Genomic DNA, 18,173 nt, shown 5'->3' with positions numbered 1-18,173 from the left:
GGCAAATCTGAACATTTTAGGAAGTAGAACCAATACAATTTAACATCCAAGTTTAAGTGAGGGAATTAAGAAAGACTCCAGAAAGGTGACAGAATACGGAGAATGAGATCCAAGTTGATCTCCTATCTCTGCCACACATGCTGCACTCCAGTCATCTCCCAAACAACTTGCAATTCCAAGTCGTGCGTGCTCACGTTTCCAGGCTTTTTATTTACCGGCCGCCTAGGGAGTCTGGTGAACTCTTTCTTCAGGAAGCCTGCTCTGACTACAACCGGGAAAGGTGCCTGGTCCCTGTGCTCCAGTAGCCCGCAGCGCAGCCCCCCTGTCAGTTTACACTGTAGTCACTCCTTTTGACAACCGACATCCAGCCTCCCCTTCGCGACCGTCTCCCCAGCGCTCTGCACCCAGGGGGCATTCCCCAAACGTTGCCTGAGTGTCCGCGGCCGAAGGGACTCAGAAGGGACTCAGACCGCGCGCTTTTTAAAGCTCTGACAGCCTTGGGGTTTCAGGGTCACTATCATTAACTAAAATATCCCCTAAAAGAAAAAAAAAATCCAGCCCAGAGTCCCGGAGAGTTGCGGACCCTAAGTCCACGACACTTGTGCACCGGAGACTCCCCCGAACTAGGCTCTCCCCGCCGAGCCCCCCGACGAGCGCTAACGCCCGGCCGGCCGAGCGGCTCGGGAGTCAGTCCCCCGACCCAGCCCAAGCCGGGCTGTGAGGCGTCGCCCTTACCTCGACAGGACCTCCAGGTCTTCAAGCGCAGACAGCAGCCGCTCTCGCGTGCTGTTCCCACTCGCCGCTCCCGAGCCTCCGCCGAGCCGCTCCTTCTCCTTCTCCCCACTGGAAGACGCAGCCATGCTCCCCACGGGCCGGCAGACGGCGTCGGGACGCTGCGAGCAGACGCTGGAGGAGGTGGGCTCGGAAGCGGAAGTAAGGGTCACCGGGGAGAGAGAAGTGAGGCCCGGGCAGAGCGCCCCCTGTGCGCCTGGAGGCGCACTGTGGGCGCCGGCGCCATCTGCTGGGCCAGCAAGGGCTTGGGGGACCAAACCCTGTGAAACTCTGCTGACCCGAGCGCCAGAAGCACCACACACTCGGGGCTTCTTCGCCCTGATATTTTCCAGGCAATAGGAGGCTTCTGTTAAACGATTTTTGGTTTTGATTTTGGTTTTGTTTTCTGAGACAGGGTCTCTCTCTGTCGCCCGGCTAGAGTGGAATGGCCTCATCGTACGTAGCTCACTACAACCTCAAATTCCTGGGCTCCAGTGATCCTCCTGCCTCAGCCTCCCGAGTACCTGAGACTACAGTCCCGTGCCACTACACCAGGCTAATTTTTTAGAGATGAGGTAAAGACGGGGTCTGGCTGTGTTGCCCAGGCTGGTCTGCAGCTCCTGAGCTCAAGCGATCCTCTCGCCTCGGCCTCCCAGAGTGCTATGGTTGAAGATGTGAGCCGGGGCCTATTATATAGCACCTCTGGCTGATAGGATTAAAGGTGTGAGCCACGCCCTGGCCTGCTGGTTGTTTTTTAAGCATTTGAAGAAATTACGTCCTGGTATACCTCTTTCTACCAGTTTCTTCGTGTGATCATGGGAGTCATCTCAGTTCGGTACTAACCTCTCCTTAGCCAGAATTCTCATAATGCTGTTCCAGCCCTCCTGTGGGCCTGTCGTGGCGGCTGTAGTAAGCACTTTAAGTCAGGAACCATAATCCATTTTTTTCCCGATTTTTTTTATTGTGGTAAAATACACATAACAAAATTGACTATCTTAACCATTTTGAAGTGTACAGTTCAGTAGAATTAAATACATTCACAGCTGGGCGTGGTGGCTCAGGCCTGTAATCCTAGCACTCTGGGAAGCCGAGGCGGGCGGATTGCTCGAGGTCAGGAGTTTGAAACCAGCCTGAGCAAGACCCCGTCTCTACTATAAATAGAAAGAAATTAATTGGCCAACTAATATATATAGAAAAAATTAGCCGGGCATGGTGGCGCATGCCTGTAGTCCCAGCTACTCTGGAGGCTGAGGCAGGAGGATTGCTTGAGTCCAGGAGATTGAGGTTGCTGTGAGCTAGGCAGACGCCATGGTACTCACTCTAGCCTGGGCAAAAAAGTAAGACTCTGTCTCAAAAAAAAAAAAGAATTAAATACATTCACACTGTTGAGCAACCATCCAACTCCAAAACTGTTTTTACCATGTAAAATTGAAACTCTATACTCACTAACCACTAACTCCCTATTCTGTCTTTCCCCAGCCCCTGCCAACCAGCATTCTACTTTCTGGTTTTGGCTGGGTGTGGTGGCTCACGCCTGTAATCCTAGCACTCTGGGAGGCTGGAGCAGGAGGATCGCTCAAGGTCAGGAGTTCCAAACCAGCCTGAGCAAGAGCGAGACCCCACCCCCCATCTCTACTAAAAACAGAAAGAAATTAATTGGCCAACTAAAAATATATAGAAAAAATTAGCCAGGCATGGTGGCACATACCTGTAGTCCCAGCTACTCGGGAGGCTGAGGCAGAAGGATTGCTTGCGCCCAAGAGTTTGAGGTTGCTGTGAGCTGGGCTGATGCCACAGCACTCTAGCCCAGGCAACAGAGTAAGACTGTATCTAAAAAAAAAAAAAAAAAAAGACTTTCTGTTTTTATAAGTTTGACTACTATAGGTACTGTGGGGGGAGGGAAAAACTTTCCTATTCTGGGGAAGGTTAGCTGGAAGATTCTTAGGTTGGTGCAAAAGTAATTGTGGTATTGGACCCTGAATTTTAAATCATTACTAGGCTCAAACATATCTTTATTAATCAAAATAGGAACTACTACAATCAACACATTGTTGCCAACAAGAAAAAAGTTTGTTTATTCCTGTAGCATATAAATCTGTGTTTCGGGGTTTGAGGAACCTTTGGGAAGCATTTTCTATATCCTGCTCGTTGTGGAAGCCTTTTCCCTGCCAAAAGTTGTCGAGGTGCTTGAGCAGTGGTAGTTGGTTTGTTAGGTAGATAGTGAGGGATTCCGGGTCTCCTAGGGATGAAAGCGGGTGCTGTTGCCCCCATCTTGGTCCTGCCCAACCCTAATTCTCCACACCTGGGAGAGGAAGGAATACTCTATGAATCTGCCAATCAGAACTTGGTGCGCCAGCTGGAAGAGAATGCAGAGGACTCTATCTAGCCCACAGGCCAAGCCTCATGGGTACCATAAACTCTTGAAAGTGACCTAGAACACACATGCCTAGCTAAGGCTCAGGTCATGCGACTCTCAACTATCTAATCAAAGTGGTTCCATGGTGACCTCTGAACCACAAGGGAGGTCACTGGACACTATACAATAAGACATAGACCACAGCCAAGCCCTCTCTGTTTGCCCTTCCTTTTGCCTGCCCTGCTGCAACAATGCGTTCGGTTGGTTGTCACCCGTGGCTCATGTAACATGCTTTGTAAACCTGTATCTTGCTCTTGCCCTATAATCCTATCTTTCTCTCCTCAATAAACCTCATTTTCATGCTTGCCTAACTTTGGTGTGTCTGGTCATTCTTCAGCCAAGAACCGATGGTTTCAGACTGAAACCTAACAGGTTGGCAAGAGGTCAGATGAAAGGCAAAACTTCGAAGCAACTTTTGAAGCATTGGTTGTGCGATGTGTGGTCAGACATTGTGGAGAAGAATTGGGCCCTTTCTGTTGACCAATGCTGGCTGCAGGCTTTGCAGTTTTTGATTCATCTCATCCATTTGCTGAGCATACTTCTCAGATATAGTGGTTTCGCTGGGATTCAGAAAGCTATAGTGGATCAGACCATCACAAGACCATCAAAAGTGACCATAAACTTTTTTTGGTGCACATTTGGCTTTGGAAAGTACTTTGGAGCTTCTTTTTGCTCCAACCACTGAGCTGGTCATTGCCAGTTGTCATATAAAATCCACTTTTTGTCACATGTCACAATCCGATCGAGAAATGGTTCATTGTTGGTATGTACAAGAAGAGAAGATGACATTTCAAAATGACATGACGATTTTTTTTATTTTTGATCAGCTCATGAGCTACCCACATATAGAGCTTTTTCACCTTTCCAATTTGCTTCAAATGCTTCAAATGGTTGATGTTGAGTTATTCAGCAGCTTCTCCTGTAGTTGTAAGAGGATCAGCTTCAATGATTGCTCTCAATTGGTCGTTATCAACTTCCAGTGGCCGACCACTGAGCTCCTCATCTTCAAGGCTCTTGTCTCCTTTGCAAAACTTCTTAAACCACCACTGCACTGTACGTTCATTAGCAGTTCCTGGGCCAAATGCATTGTTGATGTTGCAAGTTGTCTCTGCTGCTTTATGACCTATTTTTAACTCAAATAAGTAAATCACTTGAATTTGCTTTTTTGTCTAACATCATTTGCATAGTCTAAAATAAATGTAAAATAAACAGCAAGTAATAAATTATTAGCCAAAAAACATAAAGTGAGAAATGCACATTAAAATGATGTATAACATAACCACATTTATTGGATTTTTTTCTATTTTGTTATGACCACTTTTATTTAAGAATGTATTCCAATATCAAATGGCAAATTTCAACAATGCTAAAACCGCAATTACTTTTGCACCAACCTTAATAACTTGCAACTAATAAGAAAAAGAGATGACGAATTTATTTACTCTGCACATGAGGAGATTCACAGAGTGATCACCGAAAATCCCAGTGGGGTGCAGAAGTTTATATATCCTCATTTTAGAGGGGAGGGTGGGATGAGGAATATAGGCAATTCTGTCAAGGGGCAGAATGGTTAGTGGGGAGGATGAATAGGTACTTTGGAGAATGAATGGATGGGGCAAGCAGAATGACTTGCAAATGATTCTCTTTAGAAATTAAGTCAACCTGAAAGACAAGTATTATTTTTGAAATGGGTTGGGCCAGGTCTGGTTGCATTCTTTTTTTTTTTTTTTTTTTTTTTTTTTTATTTTACAGGGCCAAATTCCAAGTATGGTTGCATTCTTGACCTTTCTTATAATAGATATAGAGATAAGAGGGAGAGGAAAGAAATGCAATTATTCTTCTTAATGTTTGCATCTGGTTTTTAATGAAGGCAGAGGGAAAGTCCCTTCCAACACATGTTGATCTCCAAGGGCCTTTAATTCAAAATATTCTTTATACCAAGTGTAACAGAGTAGTCGCCCCTCCTCCTATAGATGTGGAGGGGAAATAATGAGAGTGGGGAATATGTAACAGAGGGAATGGCCTGAAAAATCAGCAAAAGTATTTTCTGTCTCTTTAAAACATCTTCCACTCCTTTTTGAGAACTAATGCCTGCATCCCTTTGGCCAGTGGTTGGGAGGGAAACGGTCAGTCTTTTGTTATTTGTGCAACAGGAGATGGCCCAGCCTGGACCTGATAAAGGGAGGTTCTGGGCAGAGGTCAAAAGATTGTCTTTAGCTGAGATGGGATGATCAGCATCATCAACTGTAGTTAAACAGTAATTGCCTAAAGCTGAGAACCCATCCTTTAAGAGCTTTGTATTTCTGCTTATTAGCATGATGGTATTTCAGACAGGAGTCTTCATCCTCCTCCTTTGCCAGCAATGTAATTAAACTTCCTTTTCCTTATCCTCAAACTGCTTGTTCTCATTCTTCTGATGTGGCCTTGGGACAAGTGTTCAAGCTTTTGGTAACACAATGAGTCATATTTTGGGGTGAAATTCTCTGAACTCCTTCAGTACTCTATGTATGAATAAGAATCATACAGCATTTATCTTTCTGTGGCTGCCTTATTTCATTCAGCATAATGTCCTCAAGGTTCATCCTTATTGTAACGTGTCAGAATTCCCCTCCTTAAGGGTGAATAATATTCCATTGTACATATATGTCACATTTTGTTTTTCCATTTGTCTGATGATGGACATTTGGGTTGATTCCATGTTTTTATAATCCATTTTTATAACCATACATCTTGCAACAAAATGTTTTGCTCATTGCTAAAGGTAATTGTTGAATTGAATGAATCAATATAGCATGTAAGTGGTAGTTAATGAATATAGTATTTTAAATCATTGATGTAGCACACATTCTGAATCAGAACTGGGTTTCAAAGTCAAACATGGAACTTAGCCCACTTTTCTAGAGTGTTGTTTGGTGAACTTGGATCAGAACAAAATAATATAAATAAAAAATTTATGATGTAAATATGAGGCTTTGTATAAAGCCTCCACAGTATAAAGATATTTGTGTAAAGATATTTGTGTTGAAGAGATTGGAATATTTGTGGTCATAGAATGTTTGTGCCTTCTCATTTAGACAGTGCAAAAGACCCTTGGACACCCTGGGTTTTCTGACCATACCCCACTTTTACTCTTGGCCAATCTCCTTTGTTAACGCAGTTAATTATCAGGGCATGGAATAAAGTAGATTTAAGCTTTCTTAATTACAACTGCCTTCTAAGCATGCCTCATGGGCTTTTAGTCAACAATTTCTTATGTTAAGTTTCCAGGATGCCAAATTCCTGTAGTATGTGTTGGTTTTGTTTACTCAACTCTCTTGGAGTAATAGTGGGCCATAATTCTGTTAAGGGAAAGGAGAAGATCACATTAGTGTAACTACCACATAAAAATTCTGGGAGGATCCTAATCCATCAAATATGATCAATTATAGTCCTACATCATAAACATTGAGAAGCGTATAGAGCATATATATGTATTGTAAACTCCAGACCTCATTAGATTTATTGTAAATTCATATGCACATTAAATAGTTTCTACAGACTGATAACTAATAGCATCTCCCACAGATACACCTTCTTACAAATTGTATAGATCTAGATGTGATAAACAAAATATGAATTACTTTATAAAGTGTTACTGAACTCATGGTAACTTTTGGTGTTAAGTTATGTATTTTCTAAATCTATAGATTAAAAAGGATACTACCTTCTTGTGAAATTTTATTTATTTAATATGCTAGGCACTGTTCTAAGTACTTTAAAAATATTGATAGGATGGCCTTGCTAATAAACTCTCTATTATAACAGAGAAAAACTGACCCATTGTCTTTAAGATTAACCACAGGGACCTTAACTTTCTGTCTTTAAGATTAATCACATGGGTCTCAACTCACTGTCTTTGAAAATTAACCACCCTTGGAGATTGTTTTACAACATTTGCAAAGAACTGAGCAGACAGAAAGGAAGTGTGAATCCTCCTCCTTGACATTCACCAGACCAGCCTGGCCAGACTAAATTTGAGAGAAACTGATAAGACAGCTTCCAGGAGGAAAAAAAAAGGGGGAAAGGAACACTGTTAACATCTTGTAGCTGTCTCCTGCCAATCAGTCTACAGCAATAAACTCTTTTTTTACCCCTCTGTTCGGTAAATAGTTAGCCTCTCTGGCTCTTTCAGGGACAAGAGTGCCCTGCTTTGGTGCTGTCTTGAGCAATTGCTCCACCTGGGAAGAAGGATAAGGGTGGGCACTTCGGTTTTTTTGGTGTTGCCCCACCCTTAATCTTATCCAGAGCAACTGCTACACCTGGGGAAGGAGGGATTGCTTTATCAATCTGGAAATCCCCCAGTCCAGGAATGATAGGATTTATAAAGTGATCTACAGTGACCTAAGGGTAATTATTATATTATTAGCATGGATGTACATTGTGGTTCACTTCCACCATGTGGGCTTTTGGAGAGGCAGCTCATATACACAGATGGAATTTTGAGGACACTGTTGATCATTGGCCCTCCAGAAAATTGACAAGCAAAATGCCTTTAGCATCCAAAAAACTCTTGCCCTGACCTTTGCTCTAGACCCCTTTTACTCTGACTATAGACCACTTCCAGATGGCAGCCATTGCTTTGATTGTGCTTTGTCTTCAGGATGATAGTGGGTGAAAAAGCCATATTGCATCTCCTATTATAGTTCTTTAAAGAAATGCTTCAGGATCTTGATCCCTCTTATTTAAAATATCCATTGAAAGCTCAATCTTGTCTGCAGCTAATCTAGGCACAATGGTTTGGGTACCCATTGAGTGGAAAGTTTGCTCAACTTCAATTTTTCAATAAGAATTGTGTAAGTCGAACTAATTGAAACATCTGTGGTGTTAGCTATTGTTTCTGCTGTTCATTGTTGGTCCTCTTCAATTAGGGCACAAACAAGATTAATTTTTTCCTTGTGAATTGATGAGGATGGTCTGCCACTGTGGGCTTTGTGTTCAACATTGTTCCATCCCTTAAGATGAGTTAATCATTTGTAAGCTGCTGATCTCTGTAGGGCACTATCCTCATAAACTTTTCATAAAGCATCAATGATTTCACCATTCTGCCACCCAAGCATCACCGTAAATTTGATGTTTGTTCTTGCTTCGGTTTTAGTAGGATTCAGGTTGCTCTGATGCAGGCTCTTTTGGATGTCTTATCCTTCTTAGTGCCTCAAACTAGATCCTGTTTAGACATGTTATAGTAAGTTAGTGTGAGTTTGTTTTGGTGCAAAAAAAAAACACATTTTAAATCCATGCATAGTTTTTTTTCATGATACAAATTTTCTGTGAACTTTTTTGAAGACCCCTCATAATGTTACCAAAAGTCCAGTACTTTTCCCTACCGTGGAATGAAGAATGAGGAGGATGGCAGACTTAAAAGTACCATAATCCTCCCTTTATGCAGAAATACTGAGCTTTTAAAGGGAGTTTTCAGCTTTGGGCTATTGCTGTTAAGCTATAGCACCTCCAGTGAAGACAATCTGCTGACCTCTGCTAGGACCATTCCTAGAGCCATCTCCTGTGATACAAAGAACAAAGACCACTCCCCTGCCCCTCTGATTACTGGCCTCAGGCAGGAATGCCTGGTTTAATTCCCAAAAAGGGGAAGGAGGTTTTAAAGAGACAGCTCATAAAACATTTGAACCTTTTTCCATCTGCTACCTCTGTTACAATACAAGCGCTGCCAAATGCACAGCTTGGAATTCTGAGTAAAAAGCTGCTACATGCAGTTGATGTGGAGGTTCGAAGGTGCAGCAAGAAACTCAACCAGGCCTGTCTCTAAGAGTCAGCAGAATAGATAGCTGTGTACACTGTCTTTTTAAAAAATCATTTTCTATTTTCAGCAAACAATACATATACATCATTTAAAAGTCAAATTGCACTCAAAAGCTTCTAATAAAAACAAAATAATTTTTCAGTCACCATCTTCCAGGCCCTACATCCTATCTCCCTAGAGGTAGGCACTCTCAATATTTTAAACTATTTCTTCTGTACCTTCAGTCCCCAACCCCCTGGGGCCGAGGACTGGCACTGGTCCATGGCCTGTGGGCTGGACCCATGGGCTGCAAAGCCCTGCTCCCCCACACCCACCAAGCCCATCCATGGAAAAATTGTCTTCCATGAAACCAGCCCTTGGTGCCAAAAAGGTTGGAGACCACTGGTCTGTACTTTCCTCTCATATTTTAAAATAATCTGCATATATTCTATATCTGTATTCAACTGTTTTAGAAATTTATGTATTTACTGTTATGATGAATGAGGACTTCCTCTCTCTTATATATGCCATTCCTCTTCATCTATCCTCCCAATGCTTAGAACCCAATTTTTTGTTAAGTCAATAGTGCTTACATTACTACACTATTATTTATACATAATAATGTAATTATCATTCGCTAGAGATGTCTAACGTATCTCTGTAGAGATTTTAAAAAATAAAACAGAAGAGAAGAGAAAATGTCTAAACATTGCACTGCTTTGCAAAAACTTTTTTCAGTTATACATTTACATATATGTGTGTACTGGGCCAAATGGAAAATGTATTTGTTACTGTGTATTGAAAAAGTTTGAGGCCGGGCGCGGTGGCTCATGCCTGTAATCCTAGCTCTCTGGGAGGCCGAGGCGGGCAGATCGTTTGAGCTCAGGAGTTCGAAACCAACCTGAGCAAGAGCGAGACCCCGTCTCTACTATAAATAGAAAGAAATTAATTGGCCAACTAATATATACAGAAAAAAAAATTAGCTGGGCATGGTGGTACATGCCTGTAGACCCAACTTGGGAGGCTGAGGCAGGAGGATTGCTTGAGCCCAGGAGTCTGAGGTTGCTGTGAGCTAGGCTGACGCCACGGCACTCACTCTAGCCTGGGCAACAAAGTGAGACTCTGTCTCAAAATAAATAAATAAATAAATAAAGTTTGAAAGCTTTGGAGATGATGAGGCCTTCAAAGAGGTGATGAAGTTAAAATGAGGCCATTAGGGTGGGTCCTAAGGGGAAGTGACTGGTGTCCTTGTAAGAAGAGGCACGGGGACGCCAGGGGTGTGTAGCATTGAGAAAAGACCATGTGAGGACACGGTGAGAAGGTGGCCATAGGCCAGCCAGGGAGAGAGGTCTTAGGAGAAACCAACCCTGCTGACACTTGATCTTGGGCTTTTAGCCTCCAGAATTGTGAGAAAATAAATTCCTGTCGCTTAAACAACCCCCAGTCTATGATATTTTGTTATGGCAGCCCTAGCAGACTAATACAGAGGGGTTGAAACCAACATGTATAAAGTTAACAAAAGGCCACAAGGTGGGAACTGTGGTAGAGGGAATGTATACATAAGCAGCCATTGTTCCCTAGCTTGCTTTCCTGCAATTGTTTACTACTCAGGAGTCAGGGATCTGATGGCCATAAAGATTCTCAGCTTTCTTCAGTGCTCCCATAGATAACATCACCCTGGTGAAACCTAAGGCTCATTTCTGAGATATCTCCCAGGCCCTGCATTCTGGTGGAAAGGCTGACCCACCCAGACCAGTGGCCCGTACCAAGGAACTGACTCAACTGGTCTTGTGACTCCCACCCAAGAACTGACTCAGCTAAGAAGACAATTTCTACACCCCTGTGGTTCTGCCCTAAACCAGCCAATTAACAGACTCAATAGCCTAGCCCTTCGCCTGCCACACTGTCTTTAAAAATCCTTTCTCCCAAATCCTCAGGGAGATGGATTTGGCAACTTCCTCCCATCTCCTCTCATGGTGCCTGTGATATTAAACTCTTTGTCTGCTGTAGCCCCTGCTGTCTCCGTGTATTGGCTTCCTTTTGGGCAGTGGGAAATGAACCTGGTAAGTCTGTAACAGGGTTGCATGTCAGTGGACAACTGGAGATATCTAATCCTTGCCTTGCATATGCCTTTCACTTTCTTGCCCCCATCTTGATTCACCTTTACTCCCATGGCCAGGCCGCACTGGGCTCAGTGCAGCTGTGCCTACCACAGGCCCACACCAATGCAGCTGAATTCAGCTGGAGAAAAACAGGCAAGCCAGTTAACTGGCCATACTGGAGATTCATGACTCCAAACCCGAAAGCTCCACTGGGTCCCTAATGCTACTGGGCAATGAGAGTACACATCCTTGTTCTGACCCCTCCCCACTGTCATCCACACAATTTCACACCATTGCCTCTCTCCAAGCTCCCAATGTCTCCTTCCCCTTCCCCTCTCTCAGCTTAGGATCTTGCTTCACTTGATTCACCGAGACAAGAGTGTTCAAGGTCAGGGGTAAGATGGAAAGTCAGACTCTGGCTCTCCTTTTCCAGTATCCAGGCAGTGAGAAAAGGAAAACAGACTCATTGCATTCATTAACTCTCTTCTCCAAGAAACAAAAAACCTTGAGACTCTACATCAGGGCATGGGCCTCAGAGCCCTTAATCCCAAGTAAAAACAACACTCTATTCAGGATCAAGCTCCCATATTAAGAACCATGATTTATGGGCTTCTGAAACCTTAAATCACCTCTCAAAAAGCTACTGGGGGTAAGGGATAAGTTCTCAGCAAGTTGCTGGCCTAAAGGGCAGCAAATCTAATTTTTAAATCAATTACAAAGCCTGAGAATGTACAATTTTAACTGCTTTTAATAAGCCAGGTTATCTCAGTCAGATCTGACTGGGGCTGTTGTACATCAAGAGAAGGTTCACAGTCTCAGTAAGACCCCCTCCCTCCCTCAACCCCCCCATCCTAGTTACCCTGTGAAGCCTTCATCAAAGGAAGCCTATCCTCCCCGTTTCAAAAACATAATACAACGAAAACTCCCACTGTCCAAAATTGCTCAGTTAATTAAAGTCATTAGCCCTGTGGTAACTGTGGCATTTGACTTTGACTCCCCACATTCTTGTGCCTTGAGAATAAAAAACAGTTTTCGTTAAGCCTCTTATTCCCTTTAAATATTCGTGGTATGGTTTCCATAGAAAAAAATCTTCTAGAATTAATCAGACCTAAAAATAAAAGAAATTTCATCTTCTACCTGAAATTCTCCAGGCATCATTAAAAACCTGCCACTTCTCAGTAAGTCAGAAGAAAGGAGGGTATCATCATTGTCCTCCTTTGATTCCTCCACTGATTCCATTGTCCTCCACTGATTCCTTCAACAAATATTTATTAAGCTCTATGTGTATGCCACACTAAATGCTGGGCCTGTAGAGGTGAACGAGACAACAGTGGCCAGAAAAGGCTTCCTGGAGGAGGTGAAAGGAGAAACACAGGATAGAAGTTGGCTGGGATAAGTATCAGAGGTGAGCTGGAAGATGGGCAGGGATAGAGGAAGGAGGACTAGAGAAAGGAATGAGTATCAGAAAGAGAATAGCCAAAACATTTTACCAACTTCTTGATCCACATGTGTAGTGGGCTAAATGGTGACCCTCTAAAAATGCATATCTACCTACTAGAGCCTGTGAATGTGACCTTGTTTGGAAAGAAGGTTTCTGGAGATGTAATTTAGTTAAGGGTCTCAAGATGAGATGATCCTGGGTTATCTAAGTGAGCTCTAAATCCAATGACCAATGTCCTTTCAAGAGACACACAGAGGAGAGACTCAGAGTGAAGAGGAGAAGGCTGTGTGAAGAAGAGGCAGAGATTAGAATGATGCAACCACAAGCCAAAGAGTGCCTGCAGCCACCAGAAGCTGGGAGATGCCAGGAATGGATTCTCTCCTAGAGCCTTTGAGGGAGCACAGCTGTGTTGATGCTTTGATTTTGGACCTCTAACCTCGACAAATGTGAGAGAATAAGTTTCTGTTGTTCATGGCCACCTAGTTGGTGGTAATTTATTAGAGCAGCCTGAGGGAACTAACTCGAGATGAAAGTACTCTAATTTGAATGAGCAAAAATTCTAAATTAGATTTTCTGAGATTATTCTAATATTCTAAATTAGATTATTCTACAGGTTCATTACATCCTAATATATCAGAAAAATTGCTAAATGTTTCTTGGCTGTCTGAATAAAGTAATAAACTAAATGCATTTGTATTAGCAGCATCAATTTGTTACATCACGAGCTAACACAGTTAATGATATTTTGTCTTTTTAAGTAGAAGCTCAGGTTGTAGAATAAAACTTAAAGAGATCTCAGAGGTCAACTGATAGGGCCTGACCCCAGACTGTGATCAAAACCCTTTAAGGCTGGGTGCGATGGCTCACGCCTATAATCCTAGCACTCTGGGAGGCCGAGGCTTGAGGTCAGGAGTTTGATACTAGCCTGGGCAATGTAGCAAGATTCTATCTCAAAAAAATATTTTTTTTAATAAAAATAAATTTAAAATATCCATGAGTATACACTGATATACTAATATCCAATAAATAATTGAATAAATAAATAAATTGGGGCAAATAGACAAAATCTCCTATGCAGAATTCTAAGTGCTTTCTGTAGATGCTCTGCTCTCAGGGAGGTGCTGCGTACCCCGCTCTGTAAGTGTGGACAGCACACAGTGACTTGCTTCCAAAGGCACAGTAGGAAAAGGAGGTGGGGGAGTAACTTCACAGTGGAGAAACCTGACAAACACTACCTCATCCAGATGACCAAGGTCAACATCAACAGTGATAAGTCATGCTGATATTTAATAGTAAGTACCTGTCATAGATTGAACTGTGTCCCCCCAAAATTCTTACGGTGAAGCTCTAGACCTCAGTACCTAAGAATGTGACTCTACTTGGAAATTGGGCCTTTAAGGAGGTAACTAACTTAAAATAAGGTCATAAGGCTGGGCCCTGACTCAATCTGACCAGTGTCCTTATAAGAAGAAGAGATTGGGACTTACAGAGAGAGCCCCCAGGGGTGCGGAAGCACCGAGAAAAGGCCAGGTGAGGACACAATGAAAAGGCAGCCATCTGCATGTCAAAGGAAGAGCCCTGTGAAGAAACCAGTCCTGCAGAGTTGGGATTTCCAGGCTACAGGACTATGAGAGAATAAATTTCTGGGGGTTAGGTGACCCAATGTGTGGTATTTTCTTATGGCAGCCCCAGCAGGCTAAGCGCTAAGGCAGTACTCCCGATATGATGTGATGACCACGGCTCTGCTCCTCTCTGGTCTTCCTCCAAACCCACAACCCCACGTATCAATACCGATGGAAGGGCATTCTACAACACACCTGACCAATACTCCTCAAGACATTCAAGGCTGTCAAAGACAAAGGAAGCCTGAGAAACTGTCGCAGCCAAGAGGAGCCAAAGGAAACATGATGATGAAAGGTAATGTGGGGTCCTGGAATAGAAAAAGGACATTAGGTAAAAACTAAGGAGGTCTAATGCACTTTAGTTAATAATAATGTATCAATATTGTTTCATTAGCTGTAACAATGTGCCAAACTAATGTAAGATATTAATAATAGGAGACACTAGTATGGGGTAGACGGGAACTCTACTAACTTCACAGGTTTTTTTTTTTTTTGTAAACCTAAAATTCTTCTAACATGAAGTTATTTTTTAAAAATTCTTCATGTTTTCCAGATGCACCACCATTAAACTATATATAGATGTTCAACAATGTGTTCAGTATAGTAACCATGTAATTGTTGCTCAGGGCAGAGCCATGTAAGGTATGATGATAATTTCCTTCCTATACAGCTTTTAATTCTTCCATTAGTTTCTCTCTCTCTCTCATCCTCCCGCTCTCTTTCTGTCTTTTCTTGGAGGCAGCGTCTCACTCTATTGCCCGGGCTAGAGTGCAATGGCATCATCATAGCTCACTGCAGCCTCAAACTCCTGGGCTCAAGCAATCCTCCCACTTCAGCCTCCCGAGTAGCTGAGACTATAGATGCACACCCATTACACCTGAATCATTTTTCTATTTTTTGTGGAGATGGGGTCTTACTCTGTTACCGGTCTTGAACTCTTTGGCTTCAAGTGATCCTCCTGCCTTGGCCTCCCAAAATGCTAGCATTATAGGCATGAACCACTGAACTCAGCCTCTATTTCTTTTTTCTTCCTGTAATCTCTTATGGTAATTCTCCATTTGTCTTTCTAAAAGTTTTATTGTGTCAGGTAGTTTATTTCCTCCACACACACACACACACACACACACACACACACACTTTTTTCTGGAAGCCTTGCCTTCCAGAGCCTCTGGGGCCAGTGAAGGTCATTTTGTGACAGGCTAATTTAATGTGGTTCTGACATATGGTCTTCTGGTGGTCTAACCTATTTAAGAATATAATTTAGGGCAGCTGGAAGAGTGAATAAAGAACATATACTCTAAATGTCCTTTCCTGCTTTTCTCACCTAGTGTTTGGTGAGTGAAGTTGGTATAATTCTGATCCAAAGCAAGATAAGTGATGTTTCAGTCAGTCCCAATAGCCTTGATGCCTTTAAGAACCTTCTGGGATTCAGGGACTCAAGGTGGAGGCTGACTGCTCTCAGCAGCCATCAATAAATCAGTGCTCCTGGGCTGGGCACAGTGGCTCATGCCTATAATCCTAGCCCTCTGGGAGACCAAGGCAGGAGGATCACTTGAGCTCAGGGAGTTCAAGACCAGCCTGAGCAAGAGTGAGACCCCCATCTTTACTAAAAAAAAAAAAAAAAAAAAATTAGCCTGGTGTAGTGGTGTGCGCCTGTAGTCCCAGCTACTTTGGAGGCTGAGGCAGGAGGATCACTTGAGCCCAGATGTTTGAGGTTGGCTGTGAGCTAGGCTGATGCCATTGTACTCTAGCCAGAGCAACAGAATGAGACTGTCTCAAAAAATAAATAGATAAGATAAATAAATAAATGCTCCTGGAGTACAATCAATTAACAATACAAATCCGCCTAATTATACCATTACCTAGTCCACATTCTTCATTTGATGAACAAGGAATCTATGATACACTTTGCTAAATTCATGAACTTTCAATGCAATAATTTTTTTTACTCTTCTCCTTCTAACATTCCTAAACAACAGCAACCAAGGTTTAAAGACAAAGGACAGTTTTTTGAACAGAACAATACCTATTTTACACAGAACAATATATGCTTAAATTTGTCCCCATAAATGTCACCGTGTCTTTTTAACTTTGTATAACCAGTGCCTACCACACAGGAAGAGTTCGGTCTTTTATTGAAGTTGTTTGACTTATCTGGCATCTTAATGTGAAGGTCAGTTTTACACGCATTATAACTTTTGTTTTCTTCCCAGATCAAAATATTTGTTTTGGCTATATCAAGGGAGATTTCCCAGAAAAACTTTCCTTTCTGGCTACTAGTAAGTTAGTTTACTTCCTGTCTCTCTGTGGAGACAATTCAGAAGAGATTGACTATAATCCCCGTGTTGCTGGTTTGTTTTTCATTTCCTTGCATTTCAAATCCTGTTTGTTTTTGTGTGTTAGCCTCTCACATGATAGGCATCTGCCTGATAAATATTTACTGAGCTGATTTAATTTAGAAAAACACGTTATGATCTAAACAATAGAGTTTAATTTGCAACATTTGCTTCAGATTCCCTTAACCTTGTCTCTGAATGTTTATCACAATCCAGAAAGTACTACATGCCCCTGTGTGCAAATGAGTCACTGTATCCATCCCACCCCCATCCCCACGCCAATGCCTCCACCAAAGGCAGCACAAAGATAAACACTGAAGTGCCAGGAAATGAAGAATTGAATCCACCTTAAAACCACCAAATTCCCAGCTCATTTAGCCTTCTTGATAACTACGCCATCATCATTTTCCATTTTTCCATTTACCTTCAAATATATCTAAGCTCATGTTATCTGATTCTGACCCTGGCCAGAAGACTGTTACCATTAGAAGGCAGAAAGATGAATTTACTGTTAAGTGTTTGAGTAAAAGCAAAGAGGTTAAAGGAGGTTTCTTGGCACTTGTCAGGGCAGAACAGTGGCTGCTTTGTCCTTTCTGATTCTCTGGGGCTTGGCTCTTGCCTCTTCTTGGACAACACGCTGCTCTTCGATGTGCTGGGCTTCAGCCAGGTCTGGTCCTCAAGCCTCCCCATAAGTTATTCCCTTTGGGCAGCCCCTACCCAGTGGCGAACACAGTGACTCCCTGTCTTCAGCAGTTAGGCTTCCAGAAAGTTGCTCGCCCATTTTGTGAATCTAACACCTGATATAAAATTTCTAATTACAGGCACGGAATTCTCTCTCCTAGGAGATCTGAAACTGCATGCTCTGGTCTTAAGACCTTTTATTTTCATTGGAAAGCTCTTGCCAAGCGTTGGCCACATTTCTTTCCATCTGATCCAGGCTTTTATCTCTTCTCAACCAAACAAAGGCAGAATGTTTCATTTGCTGGCCAGCCAGGCAACCCATCTCCAAGACCTGCTTGGACACAGTGCGCCAGCCAGGCCAGTGTGCTGTGCAAAGTGCCCCAGAGGCATGTCCCAGGTTCTGGAAGGACCACTGTGTTGACATTCCCCAACAAAGGCCTTACAATTTCAAAGGGAGTTTGGATAATTTGAGTTTTAGAAGTGTCAATGGTTCTTCTCTAAGTCTTTAGACCCAAACCTACACAGCATTTAATGCCGGATTTAGATATGAAGTGGTGGGATTAAGGAACACAAACATCATGTGGCAAATGACCATTTTGACAGAAGTACATTGAAATCTGTTTGCAAAACCGTGCTTTTTTTTTTTTTTTTGGCTTGTTTGCATCCTAAAATGTTGGTCAGTAAACTGTCCATCCCCAGTGCAAGTGAAGAGCCTGTTCCGTGTCTCTCATCAAGGACAATGAGGTACAGAGAAGTCCAGGAATTACAAAACTCTAATTAATCCTCTTTCTTATTCCAAGTAATATTTTGTATACTCTTGGTTTCTGTTTGGCTTACACCTGCCAGAGACCTGGGTGAGTTCAGGGTGGCCCAGGAAGCAGGGAGAAAGGAAGACTGCTGGGACTGGCTCTGTCTGAGCTGTCAGGAAATAGGGTCAAGGTCAAGGAGGTGGGGTGGGAGGAGTGGGGAGGGACCCTGGAGGAGTCTGCAGGGTAGAGGAGACCACTGGAGTCTCGATCAGGGGCAGT

At 42.8% G+C, this 18,173-nt stretch overlaps 1 protein-coding gene across 1 annotated transcript in view; it reads right to left on the bottom strand.

Annotated features, from left to right (window-relative positions):
- The window catches only part of MED4 (mediator complex subunit 4), a 55,068-nt gene that overhangs the window by 16,998 nt on the left and 19,897 nt on the right, over nt 1-18,173 (bottom strand). Inside the window, exon 2 of the mRNA XM_012759501.3 lies at nt 736-887. Coding sequence (XP_012614955.2) covers nt 736-860 — 125 coding nt within the window. The 5' untranslated portion in view covers nt 861-887. The remainder of the gene's footprint in view (nt 1-735; nt 888-18,173) is intronic.

This window comes from Microcebus murinus, chromosome 13 (genome assembly GCF_040939455.1).
Source record: "Microcebus murinus isolate Inina chromosome 13, M.murinus_Inina_mat1.0, whole genome shotgun sequence".
Classification (NCBI taxonomy): Eukaryota; Metazoa; Chordata; class Mammalia; order Primates; family Cheirogaleidae; genus Microcebus; species Microcebus murinus.
This window is presented reverse-complemented; position numbering and strand designations above follow the sequence as displayed.